Raw genomic sequence first — 22,448 nt, 5'->3', positions numbered from 1 at the left:
AAGTCAGCTTTTGATTTTGTCAATAGTACTAAGCTTTGTGAGAAACTGGAGAGCTGTAGTATTCCTGGCACCTTGTTATGTGTGCTTTAAGATTTTCAGAATACCAGGATGCAGGTTAGGTCGGACAATATGGGAGCCTGCACCAGAGAAATAAGGGGCCTAACCTAGCCAAACTCCCAACTCAGCTGACCAAGGTTAATAATGTCCATCCAAAGCTTGGCTCGCAACATGCAATTTGGATCTCCGATAAGGACAACTTGGTTCTGCGTAATCACACATGTGGGACTAGGTCGTTCTGCACAGGAGCTCCAAAGAAATGCGGTTGCAAATTAGCCAATTATAAATTCAGAAAAGACTGTATAGGGAAGTCTTTCCAGTCCAATGTACACATCAAATGCCCTCAGATATAAGATATCTGTGTATAGATATCTGGGCCTTTACCAAAGTCGGGACCACAAAAACTGCAAATTGAGATAGGTTAAAGGCAACAACACACTGGCACTTGCAGCGACCATCAGAAAATGTGTCAATAATACCGCAGGTTTGAGTGGCATAACTACCACCAATGTATAATTCCGGCGGTGACATATTGAGGCTATTTATCAAATGAATATGGATTGGCCATGCCTACTGGAAGGCCCGATCTGGAGGGGATTACTGGGATTGCCACAATGTATCCCGATTCAGGTATGAAGGCTAGAGTGAAGGCTTACACCCCTAACTGGCATTGTCCTTCTAAAGCAAGGTTGGCTATACATCAAAGCCCTAAAATATCTCTTGGGTCAGAAGATGCGTTGGGAAAAAACTGAGTGAGTCAATAACCCTTAACACAATTTGTTGCTAAATATTTGAACGTTTTGGGTGGTTAACTCAATGGGAGAAAGAGGAGCATACCCTTATGCAGCAGTACACTGAACTCCTACGGGACTGGGGGAAAAAATTATCATAATTTGTCCGGACTGAAAAAGTTGAATATGTAAACCTCAGAAGTACTTTACCTGGTGTCCAGCTCCTGCACTGAAATGGTTCATTTTACTATTACGGTTAAACCAATTGCCTACACTTGGAGTTTTAGGGTCGCTTAGGGGTATACCAGTGGAAGAGCAAAGCTGTACATTGTGTAAAACACCACGTATTAGAGAAGTATTGACATGCTGTGAGAAAAAACAGGATACTTGTAAACCAAAGACCTGGGTGAGTTTGTTCATAATCTGGAGGACATGATTTTTTCTGGCCAGAAATAGCCATTTAAACATGGAAATTTGCAAGATGTGGTTCGGAATAGTTGTTAGAAGCATAAACAAATGTACTGTAACCTTGCTCAATTGGTTCATTGCTCGAAGATTTTAAGCTGGACATCTCATTGAAAATGTTACATTTTTTGCCAATGTATTGTAATGTCTTGTGAAGAGTTTTTATAAACTAAACACAATTTAAAATGTTTTTTTTTAAAAAAAAAAAAAAAAAAGCTCAGTTTAAACTCTTTCCAAGAAGAGAAAAATGCAGTTCCATGCAAGCAAAATGCGTTTCTTGGGCAATAAAAAGTTTAGAGCGACTATGGGCAAACAACGTGTACATTTTTGGGCAGGCTTGTACATAAAGATACTTTGTAAAAAAAAACTACCTGGAGTGTGGTGGAGGCATCAAAACAAGGACCCCTGAGATAAAGGCCCAACGGAAGAAAGTTGGGATAGCAATACCGTGGATCTAAGAAGTTATGCAGAAGGAGATTTCCAGGAGCAGTCCCTCCACACATGGTTTGGAAACCAAAGAAAGTTCCAGCAACATCACACTGGCGCTGAGGCGAGAGGAAAACTGAGATGGACCCAAAGATTTAGCACATCACCTTGCCTACAGATCAAGGGGACAAGCCATGAGCAGAAAGGAGAGTAATCTACAATGCAGGGTTCGTCAGTCACCCTCAAGGACAGTTTACCTGCCTCAGAGGATGGAGGTAGTAGCTTGAGAATACTGCAGGAAAGGCCCGTTATTCAAGGTTCACCTATAGAGACAGCAGAAATGGGACATCCAGGAAAGGACAAGGATAGTTTGTTGGTGTGGTTGAAGAACAGAGCAGCATGAGCCTCAGCAGCTTCCTTGGCAGCAGCGAGTACGCTTGAGAGTTTGCATGATGGCCTTTGGTGAAGAATCTGGTCCAGATTGTTATTTTTTGTTCTAGATCACCACTGAAGCCAACTTCCATAGGGGGGTGGGGGGGAGAATACAACAAATCACATTTATGCACAGAACCCAAACAAACAGAAAACCAGTTTTGCAATTACCATTTTAGGCTTTTCTTCCTTCAAAGAGAAGAGACGATTCCACCATCCAACAATTCTTCTGCGAGTTTTAACAAGGCTGTTACAGATCTCATGGAACCTTTGCTGCTGTTCAGTGGTCCTAATAGGAGAAGAGAAAGAAAAAGAAAAACCTAGGTCAAATTTTTAAACCTAAACCAAATGCCTTCATGAATACACCACGAGGTTAGCATCATCCATTCACAACCAAAAAGCACTAACATAACTTACTGTGCAAGCTTCAAGCTGGTGCCAGATTCAAAAGTCAATGTTTATGGCCTTTACTTTATATGGTAACATACCCTGTTCACTTTCCTTCAACACATAGCTTTATTACAACACAACCCCAGTGAAAACAGGAACCTTTATTGCAACACAATCCCAGTGAAAATAGGACTCTTGTTGGTCTGGAAGGCCACCATCCCTTGCTATCAAAGCAACACAAAATGAAGTGCAAATCTTTCACAGCTAAGGGAAAGGTGCAAGGGAAGAGCAATACTAGGATATTCCCCATTGTAACTATGTAACCCCTCGTTTTTTAATTGTTCCGCTATCAGACACCTGCCAATCCCTGCAAGTCTACTAAAGCATTCAACACTAATCGAAAAATGGTACTCAAGAAACAGTCAACAGCAGCAGTAGGTCCCGATAGAAAAATACAAGGGCTTTTACAGAACCAGATCGTTCTAACTGCATTTGGCAACAACAGAGGCGTAGACAGGGTAGGGCCTGAGCGGGCAAGGCCCGCCCAAAATCTGTAAATGCCCACTCACTAGCACTGTATGGGCATTTACAGATGTTAACGTCACTGCAGAGGGCCCAACTACATTAGCATCAGGCCCCAATTGTTAAACAATCCTGGCTACGCCTCTGGGCAACAGAGTATTTTACCCTCCAAATTCATACTACTAAACATCCTTAATGCCCCTCAGTAACACCAAATGTATGGAACAAGTTACCTTTAACTATTGTTCTCCAGCCTGGGTCTGGCATGAATTCACATGCTCATGAATATTCCCCATCACTGGTCAGGAATCCTCAGTAAAAGAATAACCAGTTTCAGTGTCACTTAGAAACTATATTTCTCCTCTAAACCAATCACTGTACTCTGGGTCATACTGCCCGAACCAATGGCTGCCCTCTCCCTAAACCCCTCCTCTGGCAGCCATCTTCAGATTTGGTAAGCATGTACAGGGGCAGTACAACCAAGAAGAGCCGCAGAGGGGTAGGAGGGAGGGTTCGCATGTGAATCCATGCTGGAGAACAATAGTTACAGCTAAGTAAATTGTTCCTTCTTCAGCATGGGGTCGGGCATGGATTCACATGCTCGTGAATAAATATATACCAGTACCACATAACACAACCACAGGAGGTGGCAAGGTTCAAAAGAAGCAAAAAACTCTTACCTCTGGAACAGACTCACTTCAAGCGAACAGGTTGCGTAGCACTGCTTGGCCGACTCTGGAATCCCTGTCGATACAGTAGAACCTTGTGAAGGTGTACGTAGACCTCCAAGTAGCAGCCCTGCAGATGTCCAGCAGGGGCACACAGACAGGAATGCCGTTGTTGCAGTGATCGCTCAGGTGGAATGGGCTCTCGGACGGCCAGGCAGCAGTCGGTTAGCCAACTGATGACCGTGTGCGATACAGCCGGAGAGCCACCTGGAGATGGAAGCCTTGAACAAGGCCTTCCCATGGTTCACAGGACCAAAGTTCACAAACAGTTGAGACGTCTTCTGAAAACCTTGTGCATGCCATGTAGAACTTCAGAGCACAAGCAACGTCAAGCGAGTGCAAAGCCCTTTCAGCCATCAACGAAGGCTTCGGAAAAAACACAGGTAACACCAAAAGGCGCGTTGAGGTGGAATTACAATGGAACTCTTGGCATGAAGGAGGGGTGCGTCCGTAGCACCACCCTAGATTCGTAGAAAGTCAGATATGGCTGCAGCATAGGGCCTGGATCTCACCCACCCTCCTGGCAGAGGTGATGGCCCCAAGGAAAGCAGTTTTCCACGAGAGGGCCTGATGCATAGGCTCGAAGGGGGCTCCCATGAGCCTCGCCAGCACCACGTTGAGTTCCCACGCCGGGGGAGGAGCCTTCACCGGCAGAAAAAAGATAGAAACAGTCTTTTGGAGGAACTCCTTGACGAGGCGGTGGGACCAAAGAGAAGATCTTCCAGTCGACCTGGTGTAGCAGGAGATCGCAGCCAGATGCACCTGGATAGAGGCATGCACGAGCCCTGCCTTGGCCAAAAGTATGGAAGAATCTGCAGGGCTGTGACCCTGCGACCGGCAACCACGTAGCAAAAACACTTCCACTTGCGGACTTGGCACTGAAGAGTCGACAACGCTCTGACAAGGACCTCCCTGCAGTCCGCCAGCAACTCGTAGCCTCCAAACTCTAGGGCTGCAGGAGCCAAGCCCTCAGGTTCAGCGATCCTGGGTGTTGTGATGCAGGATTGCACCTCCTCTGGTGAGCAGATCCGCGACCACTGGCAGCTTGACCAGAGGGGACACTGACAGGCTGAAAAGGTCCAGATACCAAATCTGCCTCAGCCACACCAGGATGACGAGCGTCATCCTGCACTGGCACCGTTTGAGTTGACTGATGACTCGCAACAAGGGGGTGGGGGCAGAGCGTACAGAAACATGCTGGTGGAACCTGCTGGCAATTTACTGGCATTTTAGTTCACTGCTGTCGTAAACAGAGCAATCTGTGGCCTGCTCCACTTGATGAAGATACAGGCCAACTAGTCCTGCCGAGGTTCCCACTCGTGGCAGGAGCACAACTCCCTGCAGAGTGAGTCGGCGATGGTGTTCTAGACTCCCGCCAGGGGAAAGTGGATGAGGAACATCTCTTATCCGACAGCCCAGTGCCACAATTTCTGCGCCTCTTTGGAGAGCGCTGGGGAATCGGGTGCTCCCCTGCTTCCTGGTGTAGACCATTGTGGCGGTGTTGTCGGTGAAGATTCTCACCACCCTCCCATTCACAGACGACAGGAATGACGCGAGGGTCCAGAACACTGCACGCAGCTCCAGGACATTGATGTGGAGATCCTTTTCTTGAGGTGGAGATCCTTCTCCTCTGGCCTCTGATGTGCAGACATCCAGTGTGGGCTCCCCAGCCCTCCAGGGAAGCATCCGTAGTGACAGTCTCATGGTATGAGGGGGAGGGGGGTTAGAAACCCTGTGACCCGGGCAATGTTGGTGTACACCCAAACTCCTAGTCGAGAGGGATCTTGTCCGCAAAGCTTCCGGACACTTGTATCCAGCGAGCGTCTAGGAACGCCTGAAAAGGCTGCATCCTCAACCTGCATAGCCGGATAGGTAGATGCACAACGACATGCCGAGCAGCGACTCGATGGTCCGCACCATGGCAGTCTTCAGTGAAAACAGCTGTTGAACCTTCTCAGCACAGCCGCTATCCTTTCCTCCAAGGGCGACGCTAGGCAGACTGTCGAGCTTGGCTCCTAGGAACAGTGCGTTTTGCGATTGCGCTAAATAGGACTAAGAATCCCAGATCCGTAAGCAGCTGGACGGTCATCTGTGTGTTCGAAAGTGACCTCTCTTGTATTGGCCCAGATGAGCCAATCAGAGACGTAGATGGGCTGCCACTGGTGCCAGGCACTTCGTGAACACTGTGGGAGCTGACTTTAGGCCGAAAGGGAGGGCCTTGAACTGGTAGTGCCTTCTGAGCACCACGAAGCGTAATTCGATGCTTCCTGTGAATGGGGACGTGGAAGTAGGAGTCCTCCAGTTCCAGCAACGTCAAGAAGTCTCCTTCCTCCAGTTGGCCGAGCAGGTGCTGCAACAAGACCATCCTGAATTTTTGGGACTTGAGAAGCTGCAGGTCTAGAATGGGATTCCAGCCCCCGGTCTTCTATTTGACCAAGTAGTATCTTGAGTAGACTCAGAGCCCAAGTGTCGTCTTCTTTCGCCCCTTTTTAGCATGGCCCGCACCTCGTGCAGGCGCTGAGGGATGTGCTGCTCCTGACGGGTCACCAGAGGGATCCGAGAACACTTTTGCTGAAACTCAGTAGGTCCATGGGCAAGAGCGTCCAGCACCTTTCTTTCAGTGGAGATCTTTTCCCACTGGCTGACGTATCCAGTCAGGCAGCCTCGCACCAGGGTGCATGGTTGGGGGTCCCCCGACACCCTGGCCAGTTCAGTCCTGCTTCAGCACCTGTGTTCCGCCTTGGGGGTGACGAAGGCGCTGGCCACCTCCACCGAAAGCCTTGGAACAGCCTCTGTAGGCCTCCTGGGTCGTGGACCGGGAGGGCTGACACACAAGGAGCCTCCACCAAAACCTTGTGATCTGCCGGATCTGTGCGAAAGGAAGAGCAGCGCTGTTGAGTACCCAGGGAATGAGCCGTATCAGTCTTGATGGCCTGCAAGGACTAGTCGGCCTTCCCGAAGAGGTTATCCCTGTCAAAGTGCATGTCTAGTACCCTCGTCTGCAACCTCCTGGTGGAAATTGGTGGCCTTCAGCCAACCTCGACGAGGTGGACACAGTTTCCCATCTGCCGGAAAGCTGTGTTGGCGATGTCCAGGGCCACTGTAATGGCATGGTCCAACGCCACTCACCTTCCTGGATGAGTGAGATTACCTACACCCACTTGTCGTTGGGTAGAAACTCCAGACTCTGGGCCAGCGTGCACCACAGTTCTCAGTCATACCTGGTCAGGATCGCCAATGCGTTGGCTGTCTTGATGGTTGATGCTAGAGTAAATAAATGATGTTCCTCCCCATGGCGCCCAAATTCTTCCCCTCGCTGTCTGGAGGGACCATGGACGATGAGGGGTTAGACATCTTCCTCACAGCTGCCAAGACCAGAGTCCGGCGACTGTTGCACCCATAGGCACTTGGGTACTCCAGCACCCAGTACTTTTTCTCCAGCCTACCCTGCTTGGCCGGGGCTGTGCACAGATTCTTCAGGAGGGCTAGGCCTTTCTCCCACACATCATCCAGGAGGGACATGGCCATAATAGTCTTCCTCTTGGACTCACGCATCTGGTATAGGAAGCCCTCCTTCTTGGCCTCTTCAGTCAGCTGGAAAAGCTCGGAAGCTTTGGCAACCATGGCATGAAACAACCCCACCTCATCCGGTGGGGACGCCCTCAGTCGCAGCAATCTGCCCACCTTGACGATATCATCGTGGAGTCTGTCCCCCATCTCCATCAGATGGGGGGGCGCTTTGGGGAGGTCAGATGCTTCCTCTCATTAGTGTTACGGTCACCTGGTATCCACTGGGGCCCCACACGATACTGGACGGAGGCCCAAGCTCTATCCCGGACCCCCCCTATGCTTGGTTATGTGCCAGACGTTGGGTAGCGCCTATAACAGGAGAATGGAGGGTTTAGATACTGGTTCTGTGATGGGTGGACTCCCACCTCCCTCTGGTCCAAATCCCCTCCCTTGGGGTTATTGCTCAGCTTAGGTTTTTGTACGTTGAACTCAGTCCTGCGTCTCTGTACAGAGGCGCATGGTTGGTGCGGGCGTTCCGTGGACCTAGTTCCGCCTCTTTCTTCCCCTCCGTTTCCTGTCTTCTTGGCGTCTTGCTCCACTATGCTGTTCCCTAACAATGTCCCCTTGTTTTCACGGAGTTGCTGCGCCGTTGGCGAAGACCACGGTGAGTTAGTGATGCTGAACGCTGCGCTGTTTATTGGCATGAATTGCTGACCTGTGTTCTCTTCCCTTCTTTGTACAGGTTGCGGTGATGTTCCGGAGCTATAAGCGATCGAAGCGCTGCTTGCCCAGGTAAGTGCTTTGCTAATGCTGAACTTGTTCCTTCTCCCTTGCAGGTTGCAGTGAAACCCAGAGATGGGCGAGGTAAGCGAAGCACATGATGGATTCAAGACCGGTTACTTCACAGGTAAGTGTTCTTGCTTGCTAATGCTGTCCTTGTTCTTCCAGGTTATTAATGTAATCCAGATCTAGGGCTTCAGGATCGGGCCGCCAGATGAGCAGGAGCTGGACACAGTGAGCGTCATGCTGCAGGAATACAGAACAACGCGAAGCGTGTTCTGCTGTTTGGGTGTGGTTTAAATAACCCAGGCCAAGTAGTTCCAGGCCCAGCCACACCCAAGACACTAGACCGCATGGCTTGGTTCTAAAGAACTGAGCTGTGTATTAGGCCTCCATGTTGGATTAAGGTCCAAAACTGGTATTGCTTTATTCCTGATAATGAGCCTGGCGCCAAAGGTGCCAGGACTGACTCCATGTATGTTTCTGATGGAGTTTTAAAGGTCCTTGGGGCCAGTGTGAAGGGCTTTAGCCCCACTGCTGCTAGGGGGCCGTTATACCTGAGGGGGTCAGGGGCATGGATCTTGACAGCTAGCCGGAGGCCGATCAGAGCAACCAGGGCCAGAGATTGCGCCATCCTCCTCTGGATTTCTGACACCAGCGTGTGTAGGGTCGAAAGGATGTCCAGGGATACAGTTATCAGCTGAGCAGGCATGACGGGCACACTAGGTCCTGCGCGGTCATCACTTCGGCCTTGCTGCTGCCGTCCTCCATGTCCTTGTGGACTATTGCAGGGACTCCCAGTCCTCGTCGCCAGAAGACAAAACATCCATGTCTTGGGGTATGGCCTGTGATCGCCAACCCCACTTTTTGCACGCTGAGGGGTCTGAACCAGGCTTACCAACGGCATCCTCTTCTCCGGTGTGCCAGCAGACTTCACTACTGCCCCGGCTGAGGCCTCCCACCTCAGGCACAGGGACACCCTGGGTGCAGTAAGGGCTACCTTCAGCTTTAGAGAGAGCGGCCACCACCAGCTCAATCGTCCACAACGATTTCTCCTGCACCACCTGGGCCTTCTTGGGCAGGTCGGCTGTCTTTTCCTCCACCCTAGGCTTCTCCCGCAGTTTAGCCAGGTTGGGTAACTTCTTTTGAAGAGGAGCATGTTCGGTGGCTGGCAATGGAAACAGATGTTGAGGTTGATTGCGCCCTGCCCATCGAGAGACCTGCTTGCGCAGCAACCCAGACTCGTGGTGCTTGGCCTGGTCTTCGGCCCCCACGGATGATCACCCTCAAAAAGACTTAGATGCCTGCTCTCTGGACCTGCCGGTCCTGGGTGAGGCATGAACCTGCTTGGGACACGGGGCAGAGGTCTTGGCGCTTAGCGACGTTGCCAGTGTACTGTCGATCCTTCATCATTCTTTTGAAGAAGCCGAGGCAGATCTCGCAATCTCCTTCCTTGTGGTCTGGATGAAGCCAGAGGCATTGAAGTTGTTGGTCCTCCACAAACACGTTCCACAGTCAACATCTAGTGCAGATCTTGAAAAGGGAACTTCCGACCATGACTTCGATGAAAACTCGACGATCCTTGCCCTTGAGGGCCGTTGAAATTCACTGACAAAAAGGGGTCCCCGTTTGTCAGCAGATGGAGAGAAGAATTGAAAAAGTATGGCAGTCTGGCTGCGAGAGGGGATGTGGGGGGGGGGGGGGACACTTCTCCAAGCAGAGAGTTGGTGGCAGATCCATCTCCTCGGCTGGGACCTCCCTCTGGAACAGCATCCCTGCCTCTCAAACTTGAGCAGAACCACGTTCGGTTCCAGAAGCAACTCAAGACCTTCCCTTTTCACTTTCTCTCTCCTGCTGATGCACAAGGTTTTAGTAAAAAGCATGGTTGGTACACCTGGAAGCCTGAATAGAGGACATGGATATCATTCATCATCTGGAGGCTGGCTTCCAGGGTAATATCAGTTCAGTACCATTGACCAATTCCCGAGACTGAACCTCCTTTGCAAAAAATATGTGACCCTGAGAAAGATGTTGTATGCGATGTGTCGACGTCAAAAGTATGACAGGGTGCCCAAGTTAGGCAACATCCCTATAGATGTTAACATTTGCTTAGACTTTAGGGCAATCCAAAGATTACACACAGGTAATGAGGCTGTAATCAGGTGGAGCAGTGATGCCGGGATTACTGAGAGTGTTCCTATTCAGATCGGAGTGCATCAAGGGTGCGTTCTGGCGCCCAAAAGTCTTTTTATTAATGGTATTATGCACAAGTTAATGTTGTGATGCAAAGGTTTTAGATGGGGAAAAAAAAAAAAGTCAAATGTAATGTTAGGAGATGCAGATGCACTTTTATCTGTTAATATTTTCCCCATATTTGGTCCCCATACATAATGTCACTAGGATGGTCGTGGCGACCTATATGGTTACCATATATATGGTGTCAAGGGGAGCGAGGTGGCCCTGCTCCTCTTGAAGAAAACAAAAAGGAGAGTCCCCTGCATGCTCGTTGTAATGTCCCTGCAAAAATAAAAAATTTTGCCAGGCGACATTTTGCAGGGACATCATTAAATGGAACCTTTTACCTTCGACTGCATCTGGCACAAAAAAAACTATTGTTAGAATTTGAGGAGTTCTGTGAGGCAAACAGGCTACATTTAAAAAATCTTTTTTAGGAAAAGTAGAACCAAAAAGGAACCACAAACTACATCCGATACTTCATGGAGAGCCTTTTGAACAAGTCAGTGAAAAGGACCATATAGGTGCCAGATTCACCAAAAATTGTAAATGGTCCCAGATTGCTAAGGCTGTTACTCTTACTCGCTATAGCAGAGCTATTGCTAAGTTCACCCGTGATCATGGCAATGGGGCAGTGAAAGTGCCTCGGGAGGCTTACTAAACCAAGGATAGGCAAACATCTCTTAACAACGCAGAATTATGGGTAGCACCAACTGTAATCAACTAGGAACCAGTGAAAAATCTGTTAGGTCTCGCCAGAAATACCCCTAACATTCCAGTAGTCCCAGGAGGTTGATCTTGGACCAATCTGCAAGTCAAAACTGCTACTCTATCAGAGTAGATTCTGGTCCACCCCTGGCTTAATTAATTACAAATTGGCCCTGGAAGACATTTTATTGCAAGAGGGTGGTCAATCTGTACCTCAACTAAAATAGATAAAAGAAGCTTTCACTCCGATAGGACATAATGAGTGCTGGACTGAGCCCCAGTACATGAACTGTAGTTTTAAATCACATTGAAGCCAGTGAGGGTGCAACAAGATATTGCGAGATGAAACAAAACCTTTATGAACGGTACCCGATGCTCCATATCCCAAATGTTCAGGGGCTTTGTACATCAAGCTACGCCTAGGCATATTACCACTTGCTGAATTAGTGCATAAATGAAAGAATGAAGACTGCACTAAATTGCCCTGTCGCAATTGAATGAAATTGAGAACGTGACGTTTCTGTTATTATGCCCCCACTACTTTGAAATCAGGAAAGTATTTGAAGACGTTACTTAGAACGGGAGCTGTCAGACCTAGTCAGCAAGCACTGGCATTATATGTAAACAAATGATGAACTGGCAGTACACACTTGTAAGCTACGCGACGTGGGCATGAAGGGGAAGTCTGCGTTGTATCAACTGCTATTGCTTCTTTGTACAAACCGGAGCCTGAGGTTTTAATGGAATATAGCTTCACCTGTGTCTAAAGTAATTTAGCCCATTTTAATTGTCAAAAGTATTTTGGACTTTCTTGGCTCGATCTTGAAGTCTTATTTTCATTTATGTATTCTTAGGTTATTTTGACAGCAATTTGTGATGCACGATGCTAATCTTGTGCATAAGTGCATGGTGTACTGATCTATATATTTGTTAACTTACAATGTATTACATGATTGATTTTTGTGCGATTACGAAATGTTTGTGACATTGCGTTTATGGTCAACAAACGAAAATAATGCTTTATCGAATTAATTTCTTCCCTTGCAACCCGAGGTTACAGTTTCGTCTTTCCTTTGTCCAGATTGTGTTTCCCCAGGCTTCCTCTGTACCACTGCCATCAATGCAACGGTACTCTCTTCAATGCAACGTTAACTCCTCCTTGTCACACCAAGGCCAACCCTTCCTCTAGTCCTACCTGGCCTGATGTTCTCCCACAGCAATCATCCTTCTGCGGATACCTCCTCTTCTACTCCATGCTCCTCACTCTCCCATCAGTTGTCATCAGCTCCACAAGGGTCTTCGCTTTCAGGACCCCTTCAGCTTCCCCCTTGCTGCCAATTGCACCTCTACCCGGCCTCCGTTGCTCTGCAGATTTTTCCAGACACAGGAATCCTGCTCCTGCAACCCACAATAAGCAACTGGGGCCGGGTGATTTTGTAATGTAATCCCCCCCCAATCCTGATTGGGACTTTGTGAGGGGTTGCATCATTGGATGAGGGTTATGGTTGATTCTCTATAAATTCACCATAAGTACTTAAATATGGCATAGCATATCAAGTAATTACGTTTCAATGCTCAGAGGTGATCAAGCTAGTATTTGCACACACTCATCAAAAAGACAAGAAAAATGGTTTATTGTACAAAGAGGGAAGAGGGGGTGTTGCATCCTTCAAGAAAGAATATGCCCAAGCACTCAGATATATTATTGTGCCTGTGTGCACCTTAACTCACAAACCAAAGTACACAAACAAGTAAACGTAAACTTATTTCAGGGAGTCAAAAATATTTCCTGATATTAGTACAGCACAGTGAGGTTTTCTGCCATTTTGTTCTACCTTTTTAACAGGCAAGACACTATACAAAAATAGCCTTCGAGCACAAAATAAATCTTTGCCCAGTTTACGAAACTGGATGTCATTGTTTTGTCAAATTGGCTTCAAACCAGACACCTGGGTTTGGGAGTAGTGTTCAAACCAGGGGCCCGGGAAGCAAGTCTCTGATCAGCTAGGACTTCTCTTGCTTGATGCTCCTTGAATATATGAGTCTTTGATGGACAGGTGCCTGGACACTAAGGCCCCCAGGACAGGGCTCACTTGATCACCATTTTACCACATGGGTTGCATCCCTAACATAGTAGCTCCTTCTGGTTCTGGAACCCTTAGCGCGCACACACACCTTAACAGCAGAGCACCAACAAACCCAATGATTGTGTGGGCTGCATGGTCCAGCAGAGGGTTGCCAGTCCAGCAGATAGGCTCCCCTCAGTTTCCCACTGGCAGGTGCTATGTAGATGTCACAGCTGGCCATTAAAGAAGGTCTGGAAACACACCAGGGCTTAAAATCTAGTCACGAGCACAGTTGCAGGGAGGGCTTCCATCACATAGGTTCTCAATCTCAGATTTTACAAGAGGTCCATCACCAAAGGGCATCTCCTCAGTCATATGGGTCATGGAGTATCCATTCCAAAGTCTGCAAAACACCCTTTCCTCCACAAAAGGCCTAGTCCATTTTTACTGTACAAATACATGCCCCAACACAACTGATACAGCATATTTAACATCAGTTTTGCGTACCAGTGCAGTACGTTAGGCTGGTACTACAGAGGGAAGACGGCACATCTCCATTTTATACTGTGGGCAGCCTGCATTCCTTCAGCACTGCAGTGTATTACTTAAGTGATCCCAACTGTGGGCAGCCTGCATTCCTTCGGCACTGCAGTGTATTACTTAAGTGATCCCAACCGCTGGTGAAAACGGGGGGAATTTTGGTACATCAACAAGCCAGTTTTCTCTTTGGAGTTGCGAACACCACATGAAATAGGTTACTCTCATTAATGTGCCTTTGTACTCAAAGTAGATGCAACAACAGCTATAATACAGTACAATTTCAATTGAATACTCACCACTTATTGGAACCAAAGATTCTAGGTGCAAGGGTGGGGACAAGGTAATCTGCCAAACATAGCAGCATTATAAAAGACGAAATACCCGACAGGACAGACGGATCCACGTAGTAAATCATTCTGCAAAAAGGTAAAGAAACTGGTTAGTATTATAATGGCAAAGGAGACGCATACTGTCACATTAAAAATACAACAGTCTAGTGCCATGCATCCTCCATTACAGACAAGACATGAACAGCCCTCCCCCACTCCAATATAGGACCATGTGAATCCCTAGGAAGATTAACAGACAGACACAATCTGCTAGGCCCAAACCAAGTACCAATCACATTGGTCTTCTTTTCTAGAGCACAATCACGGTTCTACCTATCCACTACATGAAAGTGCCGATGAAGCCCACCAGACTCTTACTGAGCGCAGACCCCCCTCCTACCCCCCCCCGACTCCAGTCAGTGTGGCTCTGCTGGTAACTCAGCTATTGAAGCCAATCAATCTTCTCTGCACTTGCATGCTCTGAATGTCACAAGGCCTAGTAGGACCGTTGTGTCTTGTTCTAGTCATTGTTTTTTTAAATTTCTCTACATCGTCAGGGTTTTTCCCCCTTCCCCTTCTTGCCTTGTGGCGCTGTGAAACGCTTTTTTAGTTGTATAAGCACCTTACAAATTACCAATAAATAAAATAGTACTGGTACTTCCAGCCTGTTCTCAAGACCAGGTTTGTCTCTGGCCACCTCCTCCAGAACCATCTGCAAGAAGTCACAAAATGGAATGTCTGGACTGAGCTCTAAGAATGCACATAGAAGTAAAAACAGCACATTGCACGCGGCTAGTAAAGCATAAAACGCACTTGCCATCTGCAAAGAATGCCAATTCCCCCACATGTTACAAGTGAATTTTTATTGCTTGCCAGTTGCAGTGCATGATATTTGTATTTATATAGCGTATCCGGGCCCGTGGGCATCTGGGCGCATAATGAGGATGAGGTGGTTACATACATTACAAAAATAACAGTTCTTTGAGGAGCATATATACAGATTAAAGCAATTTACAAATAGGTATATACAGATATATAGTTACCCTTTACATGAATGCACCATACATGGGTATATATACAGAGTTACAGATACACCATTACATCAGAAGCAGGACTAGGTTTATGGAGTAGGACCTGCAGCAAGGGAGTTGTCTTAGTCAAAGAGCCATTTCTTGACTTTATGCTTGAAGGAGTGGACGGAGGGCGCAGCTCTGTGTGTTAGGGAGGGTGTTCCCTAATTTGGCTGCCAGGACTGGGAAGCTGCCCCCTCCCCCTGCTTTTTGTTGCTTAAATTTGGGTATGTGCAGAGAAAGTATTTAGGTAGATCTCATAGGTCATGTGGATGTGTGAGCTAAGAAACGGTTTGATAAGTAATCAGGTGCACAGTTAATTGGCACTTATGAGTCAGGGTGAGTGTTTTCAATGCTATTCTTTGATAGGGAGCCAGCGAGGTTCCGTCTGGTATCAGATATGTGAGATTTCCTAGATATGTCGAGGGAAGCCCTGATGGCGTTATTTTGGGTTATCTGTAATTTGTTGATGTTCCTGAGGCTAGTACCAAGATAGAGAGCATTGCAGTAGTCCATCTTTGATACTATGAGGGTTCTGGCAAGGATGATGCAGTTAGAGGTAGAGAGAAAAGGTCTACTGGCTCTTATGAGCTTGCATGTATAGGCTGCTGCTGAAGCCACGGCATTAGTTTGTCTGAAGAATATAGTGGAATCAAGATATATACCGAGTTTTTGTATCATTAGACACATTGATCGTATTCCCATCGATCTTGAGTGCTTTAAAGGCTGGGTTTAGTTTGATCAGTCTAAAGCGGGAGCTTAGAATGAGGAGCTCCGTTTTTCGTCATTCAAACAAATCCTGTGGTGGGCCATCCAAGCCTGGATGATCGCATAAACCTTGTCGAGTGCTTTTGAATCAGATACATAGTCAACCGAGATAGGGATGAGTATCTGGGGGTCATCTGCATAATCCGTGCAAGTGACACCCAGATAGTCAAGGATATCAAAGAGTGGCTTGGTAAATAAATTGTAAAGTGTGGGTGATGCGCAGGGTCCTTGCAAAACCCCACATAGCACAGGTAATGGTTCAGCCGATGCGGTGGTTGAGAAGACCCTCATGGTTCTGTTAGCCAAGAAGGATTTAATTCAAGAGGTGGCTTCCTTAGAGAAATGAGCCGCAGTTTTGAGATGGTGGCATAGGATTTGGTGGTCCACCAGATCAAAAGTTGCTGATCGGGTCGTGTAGGAGTAGTAAAGCCAAATTTGTCATTATCTTTTAGATCCTCCATTTGAGTTTTTAAATCGATTAGGGCAGTTTCAGTTCTGTGTCTTGGTCGGAAACCCGACTGGCGAAGACCCAGGAGATTGTTGGCTTGTATTTGAAGTAGGCCTGTATTTGAAGATAGGCTGCGGTCCCAAATTTTCAGTAAGAAGGGCACAGTTGTGATAGGTCTGTAATTGGCCGGGTTATTGGGGTCGAGGGTAGGTTTTTTGATTAGAAGGATAACCCAGGCGTCCTTAAGGTTGTCAGGGACCGACCCCGATTTAAAGGAGGCATTAATAAATGAGGTGATGAAGGGAGCTAGTTCATGTGCAGCCTCTTTAACGATTGGGGCTGGGAATGCATCGCCTTGGCAGTTAGATGGTTTGATCTTTCTGATGAGGTTTTCCACTTCCCAATTGGAGAGTGGGGAGAAGTTGAAAGGTTTGATTGTGTGTGTGGGTGAGAGGAGGGGTTGAAGAGGTGGTCTGTAGGAAGGCTGCATTTTTTGGTGTTCATTTTAGTTTGTAGGGTGGAGATCATCTCTCTTGTCTGAGATTAAGACCTCTTTTGAAGATAAATGCTACTCATCCGCCTTTGGGCAGGGGAGAGTCTCCATCACATCTAATGATGGCATAGTTCTGTGGTACTGCAAGAGATAGGGTGGGGCCTGATGCTGCATGTAACCATGTTTCCATTATGGCTAGGAAATCCAAAACTTCATATTCGATGAAATCAGCAATGTCTAACGCATGTGCTGAGATAGATCTAGCATTGACAAGGGCACATTTGATCAAGGTGTCCTTTGCTTGGTGCAAAGTATTGTTGAGAGTGCCAAGTTCTTTATAAGTGACAGCGGGTGTGTGTGCACTTGAATAGTGGCAAGGTTTAGAGATAGATGGTGAAGATCTGGGTGCGAGTCTATAGCCTAGTCTTAGGTTCCTGTAATTAGTAGGGCAAGGTTGATTAGGTGTTGGTTTGGTTGTGAAGTGTTCGATCCATAACGCTGGGTTGTTCAGGTATAGATTAGATCTGGTCATACTAATTTCAGAATTCATAGTGGGAGGGTGTGTTACACAGGGTCAGATGAGTTTGGTGCCTAATATGTAGTATGTGAGTTTAGTGCTAAGGCACAGGAATAATCGGGAGGTCTGATGTGCCCCGTGCATAATGTACTGTACGTATGCATCTGGCTAATAATATCACATTGGGTATTGGTCTTAATAGGTTTGGGTACTAGTTAGTGCTAAGTAACAGAGGATATGTAGACAAGTCCCAATAAAACTACTAGTAGTGACTAGGATGCAGGTGCTAGCTGATCATTAGTGGGGTGTGCGGGTCTATCAGCATGGTCTATTAGATACAGTAGAATAACGGTACTGCTTTCTCAGACCAGCACAACAGTAAGCTACGTGTGTAGTAGGGGTCTGATAGGGGCAGATGCAAATGCATATAGTCTAGTCATACAATGCTAATTAGGTGCTTCATATAATCCTCAGATAATGGTGCCAATGCTTAGCGATAAGTATATTACCTAATATCCTAGAATCAGCAATAATAGGTCTAAGGCAAGGTCTAGCAGTCAAGATAGAGCTGTTAGGCAAGACTCATAGGGCATGTTGGCAAGGATGAGCGAAACAGTTAAGTAGTCGGAAAAGCTGAGGCATTCTCATACAACAGTCTAGTGCGGGTTAGGTTCAGTACGGGGCATAACAGTGAACGGATTAGAATAGGCAGTACGAGTACAGGACTGGTTCTACTCAGACGGTGGAGCGAGGTTACATTCCTAGGTACGCAGTGCACATAGCATAACGTAATAGGTTAATATAGCGGGATAACAACAATAAAATGAGTCAGAGGTCATCATAAACAGTGTTCAACACAGCGGGCCAGGGTGCTAATACAGCAGAAAAGGCAAGCGGCTGGGTGACGCAAATATGCTATGCACGTCTAGTCCAGTCTACAATACAGTGATCATGTGCATATCACACAGATATCTATACAGCTTTTTAGATGATGCTATGATCCTAGGGGAACATACAGAGTGGGTGGGAACTGTGCCTTGCAGGAAGCGCTCAGTAATAGCGGTAGGCGCTTCCATCTGAGGCAGTCGAACAGCGGCAGAGGCGCTTCAAGTAAACATTCTAAAGTCAGGTTGAGAAAATGGGCTGGTGGGCATTGAGCACCTGTGATAAAGAAAGCATAAGTACCATTATATTTCGGGTAGGCTTTCTTGTTGTGGAATGGCATTTTCAATGGCAAAGCCAATAGAATACGATGAGCAGGTACTGGCATATATTGGTAGAGCCAGCTTGGACAGGTTCTCTTGTAGTATAAATTACTGGAACGCACAAAGCACACGAGTATGTTCTTATATAGGGAATGCTGGCATCTATAGGTGCAGCCATCATGTAAATGTATGGGCAGTGCAGCATATGGCCATATATTTGGGGGAAAGTAGCATGAAAATTCGTTGGTAAACGTTACTGTATGTAGACCATTGGTGACTTGCATTTCCCCATGCATTACCCGACAAAACCAAATGCAAACCAAACTGGCTTTTTACCCAATTTTTCACAAAAAAAATCTACTTTGTAATGCACCATTTTAACCCACTATTCATATATCTTTGGGGGGTGGGGTTCACAAATTTGTAGCAAAAATGTACACTGGAATTCTATTTTCTTTTAAATTTCACCCGCTGCCACCGTCTCTCCGACTGTACACCCAGATATTAAAAAGTCTTGTAGCCGGGCACACAAATCATCTATGGACTGCTGAACTAGGGTGTGTCCAACCACCACTGATTCAGGGAACGCTGGGGGGTGGGGGCAGTTTACCGTCCAGCAACAACTCGCTAGGTAAATTTGAACTGAATTAATTCCTGTAGCCCTTTGTGTGCCTTTCAATAGGCCAATGTGCATGAGTTAGGAAACGTGCACCCATTAACATTTTGGCTCTTGTGAAATATACTTTTGTTGCCCCATCAGGTGTGTTTTCTGTGACCTCCAAGAAGTGGCACTAAATGAGCAACACGAAAATTCATTGGAACCATTAAAACGTCTACTCATCTGGCCCAATTAAGTGCAGCAAAGTTCATTGCAGAAGGATGTGCCATAAGAAGCCACCGAATTATTTTCATGCCATGGTCTGTGTTTAAGGACTCCTTCTCTTGAAATACTAGTCATTGGCCATTAATAAAACGACATCTCATTTTTAAACAATCCGCGTCACTTACAGGAAAACAGAAGAAATTGCTCCGATCACAGCAGCTGGAAACCAAGGTTTTTCCCAACGAAGAACTCTATCCGAAACCAAGATGACTTCTCCCCATCCTTGCAGATGCTCCTCGAGGCGTGCGGTCTCTGCGGCCTGAACGGGAAGTTAGGTCATCTCATCAACAACAACGAAGGGCTGTCCAGTGTCACGCGTGTCCACGTCCGCATAATAACGCACGGTGAGCAGCTGACACACTCGCACCACACTCAAATACCTGCAAAACGCTGCCGCGCACAAAACGGGGTGCAACACGCCCCAGTTCATATACACGAATCGAAATAACCACATGATCTTCCTGCCCACTAAACAGAAACGTGAACTCTACAAGACACCAACGTTGCAGGTCGATCTACCATGTACAATAAATACTACATTACCACCCCGCTACCTTCACAGATGACCACCCCTCTACCTTCACAGATACCCAACCCCCTGTGCCTCCCCACCAGGGGCGTTGCTAGGGGGGGGGGGCTAAGGGGGCTATAGCCCCTGATCTTTTGGTTGTAGCCCCGGATAGAATCTCAGAAGCTACAGCCAAAAGACTAGCTAGCCCCAACAGTTCCGACATCAGCTTAGCCCGGGGTCTTTTCTAGACCTAGCAACTCCCCCCTCCCCACCATACCCATGAACAACCACACCACCCTCAACAGAAATAAAGCACATCCCCAGCTCTTAACACATACGGCGCCCATAGCACATCAACCACGACTCCCATGCTCAGTTTCTTAACATAACCCTTTCTTCAAATCCGCCGTTCCTCACCAGCAGGTTGGTGCTACGGTTATCACCCTCTGCCATCGTTCCTTCGCAAAATCTGTCTGCAACCAAAGAGCCTCAAAGCGACACTGACACAGCGTAAGCTAAGGATCACACCGTTCGATAATATCTAGATGCGATCCCATGAAGCTCTGCGCTTCCGGGCTGATGGAAACACAGAAGGGGGATTCGATTGGTAGAATCGTGTAAAAACGGCCCCCCTCGTCCAATCACAGAAAACAGGTGGAACCGGAAGAGACCAGAGAGGTTTACATTTAAAATCTTCGATTACAAAACTGCGCAAGCGTCAGGGTTGCCTTGTCATCCGTTCCCTGCTCAGGAAAGGACTGGAGCCCAACCCCAGTCAAAAGAAACACGTAATCATGGACATAAACGAATCACTTAAGGACAGTTACTATCTACAAAAGAAAATAATATGCACTGCACAGTTCTTTATGAGCTACAACTGTTCACGTCCATAGTGAACATACGAAACCAATACAAGAGTTCACCCATTCAGTGCTCGTAAAAAGTGGTAGATGATCCGTCGCTTTGGAAAACATTCGCAGTAGTAGGTTGTGGGTAACGGGGAAGCACACGCAAAGAAATGGGTGTTGGCTGTCATTTATGAACAGCGCTCTCTAGTGTTCTGGTCTCAAGCTCCAGAAATCCATCCAGTCCTGGTTTTTCCTTGTAATTTTGTCTTTTCCACTTTAAATTTAGGGCAACAAATTTTAAGAATTCCAAGGAAAAAACGGATCTGGAGTCTCACTCCATCTAGCAAACGAGAAACTCAATAATAACGTTATATGTCTGGCTTAGCCACCATATGCATGAATGCCAACCCTCCCGATTTCGGTGGGAGACTCGATTTTTCAACAAGAAATTGTTCTATTTTTTACTGTCTCCCGCCTAAAATAATTATAACCCAAATTAAATCCTATGGGAAAAATACATCCTCCCGATTTCTGTGGAGAAATCTCCCTCTCAGGGGCTCCCAAATGTTGGCATGTCTGCATATGCTGGCTTCTCCTGCCGGTGTGCCGGCGAGGGAGAACACACGTGGGGCTCCGCAGGCCGAGGCCTGGCTGCGGAGCACAATTGAAAAAGACACACACTGGCTTGCGGCTTGCCCGGAACTGCCCCCCTCCTGTGAGGGCGGGGCTTTTATTGAACGCGCCTCACGTCCCGCGTTCCTCCTTCTTTCCAACAACTTAAAACACAACACACTAACTACAATCGTGTCCAACTGATTCAACTTAACTTTACTGTGCATTCTAGTCCAGCGCACGTAATAGTCCTACCACCATAGCTCTCAACTTAGCCGCTTTTGGCGGGTGTCACCCGCCTTGCAAAGGGCTGACTCACCCGCCAAGCCTCCTGCACGCCCATTCATTCCAATGGGCGTCTCACCTGCCAAAAACAAAATTGGGTGATTTCACCCGCCTTTGCGAGACAAATGATTGAGAGCTATGCCTACCACTCATAGTCTCCTAACTTTTCTGGGGCTCTTGGCGCAGTTCTTAAGGTGTAGCGCCCACAACTAGGGGCTGTCCCCCTCGATCGTGTTCTGTTTCGGCTCACCTGCCTTACTTGGAGACGCCTCCCTCAGTTCCTCTAGCAGTCCGTCTGTCTCGTGCTCCTCGGTCAACTCCTCCTCGGGTTGTTGGTACTCATCTTCCGGCGGTGACCCTGCTTCCTCCGAGGGCTGCTGGTCCCCATCAGTCCACATTTGTCGTGGCACTCCCTTGAACCATGATGCGTTCCTGATGATCTGTTGTTGCCCTCGTGTGGCCGTTATCATGGTTCCTCACCTTTGGGTCATGTTCCAGGGTGCCACGTCATATTAGGTGTCCAGTTTCGTTTTCGAGGGGTTCCTCTTCACTAACACTTGATCACCGACTTGGTGCCTGGATTCCTTTGCATGTCTCTTGGTGCTCATGCGCTCGTTCGCTGTGATCCTTCTTTGGTGAGTGCGCTCACTATCGAAGGCATCTGTGCCCCGGCTTGGGTGGTGTGGAAAGGATGAATTTATCACTGTCCTATACATAACATTTGCTAGTGGTAACCCTGTGGTGCGTCACTCTGTAGTTCCTTAAGAATCGATACAGGTCCACCCTCCAGGGGCTAGAGTGCCCCTGGGATAGGCGTAGCACCTTGTTGAGGGTATGCATGAACCTCTCCACGTCTCTGTTGGCTTTGAGCCATCTCGGCGTGATGTGG

At 47.4% G+C, this 22,448-nt stretch overlaps 1 protein-coding gene across 1 annotated transcript in view; it reads right to left on the bottom strand.

Annotated features, from left to right (window-relative positions):
* The window catches only part of ARL6IP1 (ARL6 interacting reticulophagy regulator 1), a 65,687-nt gene extending 45,128 nt beyond the window's left edge, over positions 1-20,559 (bottom strand). The window contains exons 1-4 of the mRNA XM_069645601.1: positions 20,232-20,559; positions 19,429-19,562; positions 13,887-14,006; positions 2,283-2,400 (exon numbers count right to left, since the gene is read on the bottom strand). Coding sequence (XP_069501702.1) covers positions 2,283-2,400; positions 13,887-14,006; positions 19,429-19,562; positions 20,232-20,267 — 408 coding nt within the window. The 5' untranslated portion in view covers positions 20,268-20,559. The remainder of the gene's footprint in view (positions 1-2,282; positions 2,401-13,886; positions 14,007-19,428; positions 19,563-20,231) is intronic.
* Positions 20,560-22,448: the final 1,889 nt, after the last annotated feature.

Source organism: Ambystoma mexicanum, chromosome 2p (genome assembly GCF_040938575.1).
Source record: "Ambystoma mexicanum isolate Mex_15411 chromosome 2p, UKY_AmexF1_1, whole genome shotgun sequence".
In the NCBI taxonomy this organism is placed as follows: Eukaryota; Metazoa; Chordata; class Amphibia; order Caudata; family Ambystomatidae; genus Ambystoma; species Ambystoma mexicanum.
Note: the sequence above shows the minus strand (reverse complement) of the source record. Positions and strands in the feature narration are given on the sequence as shown.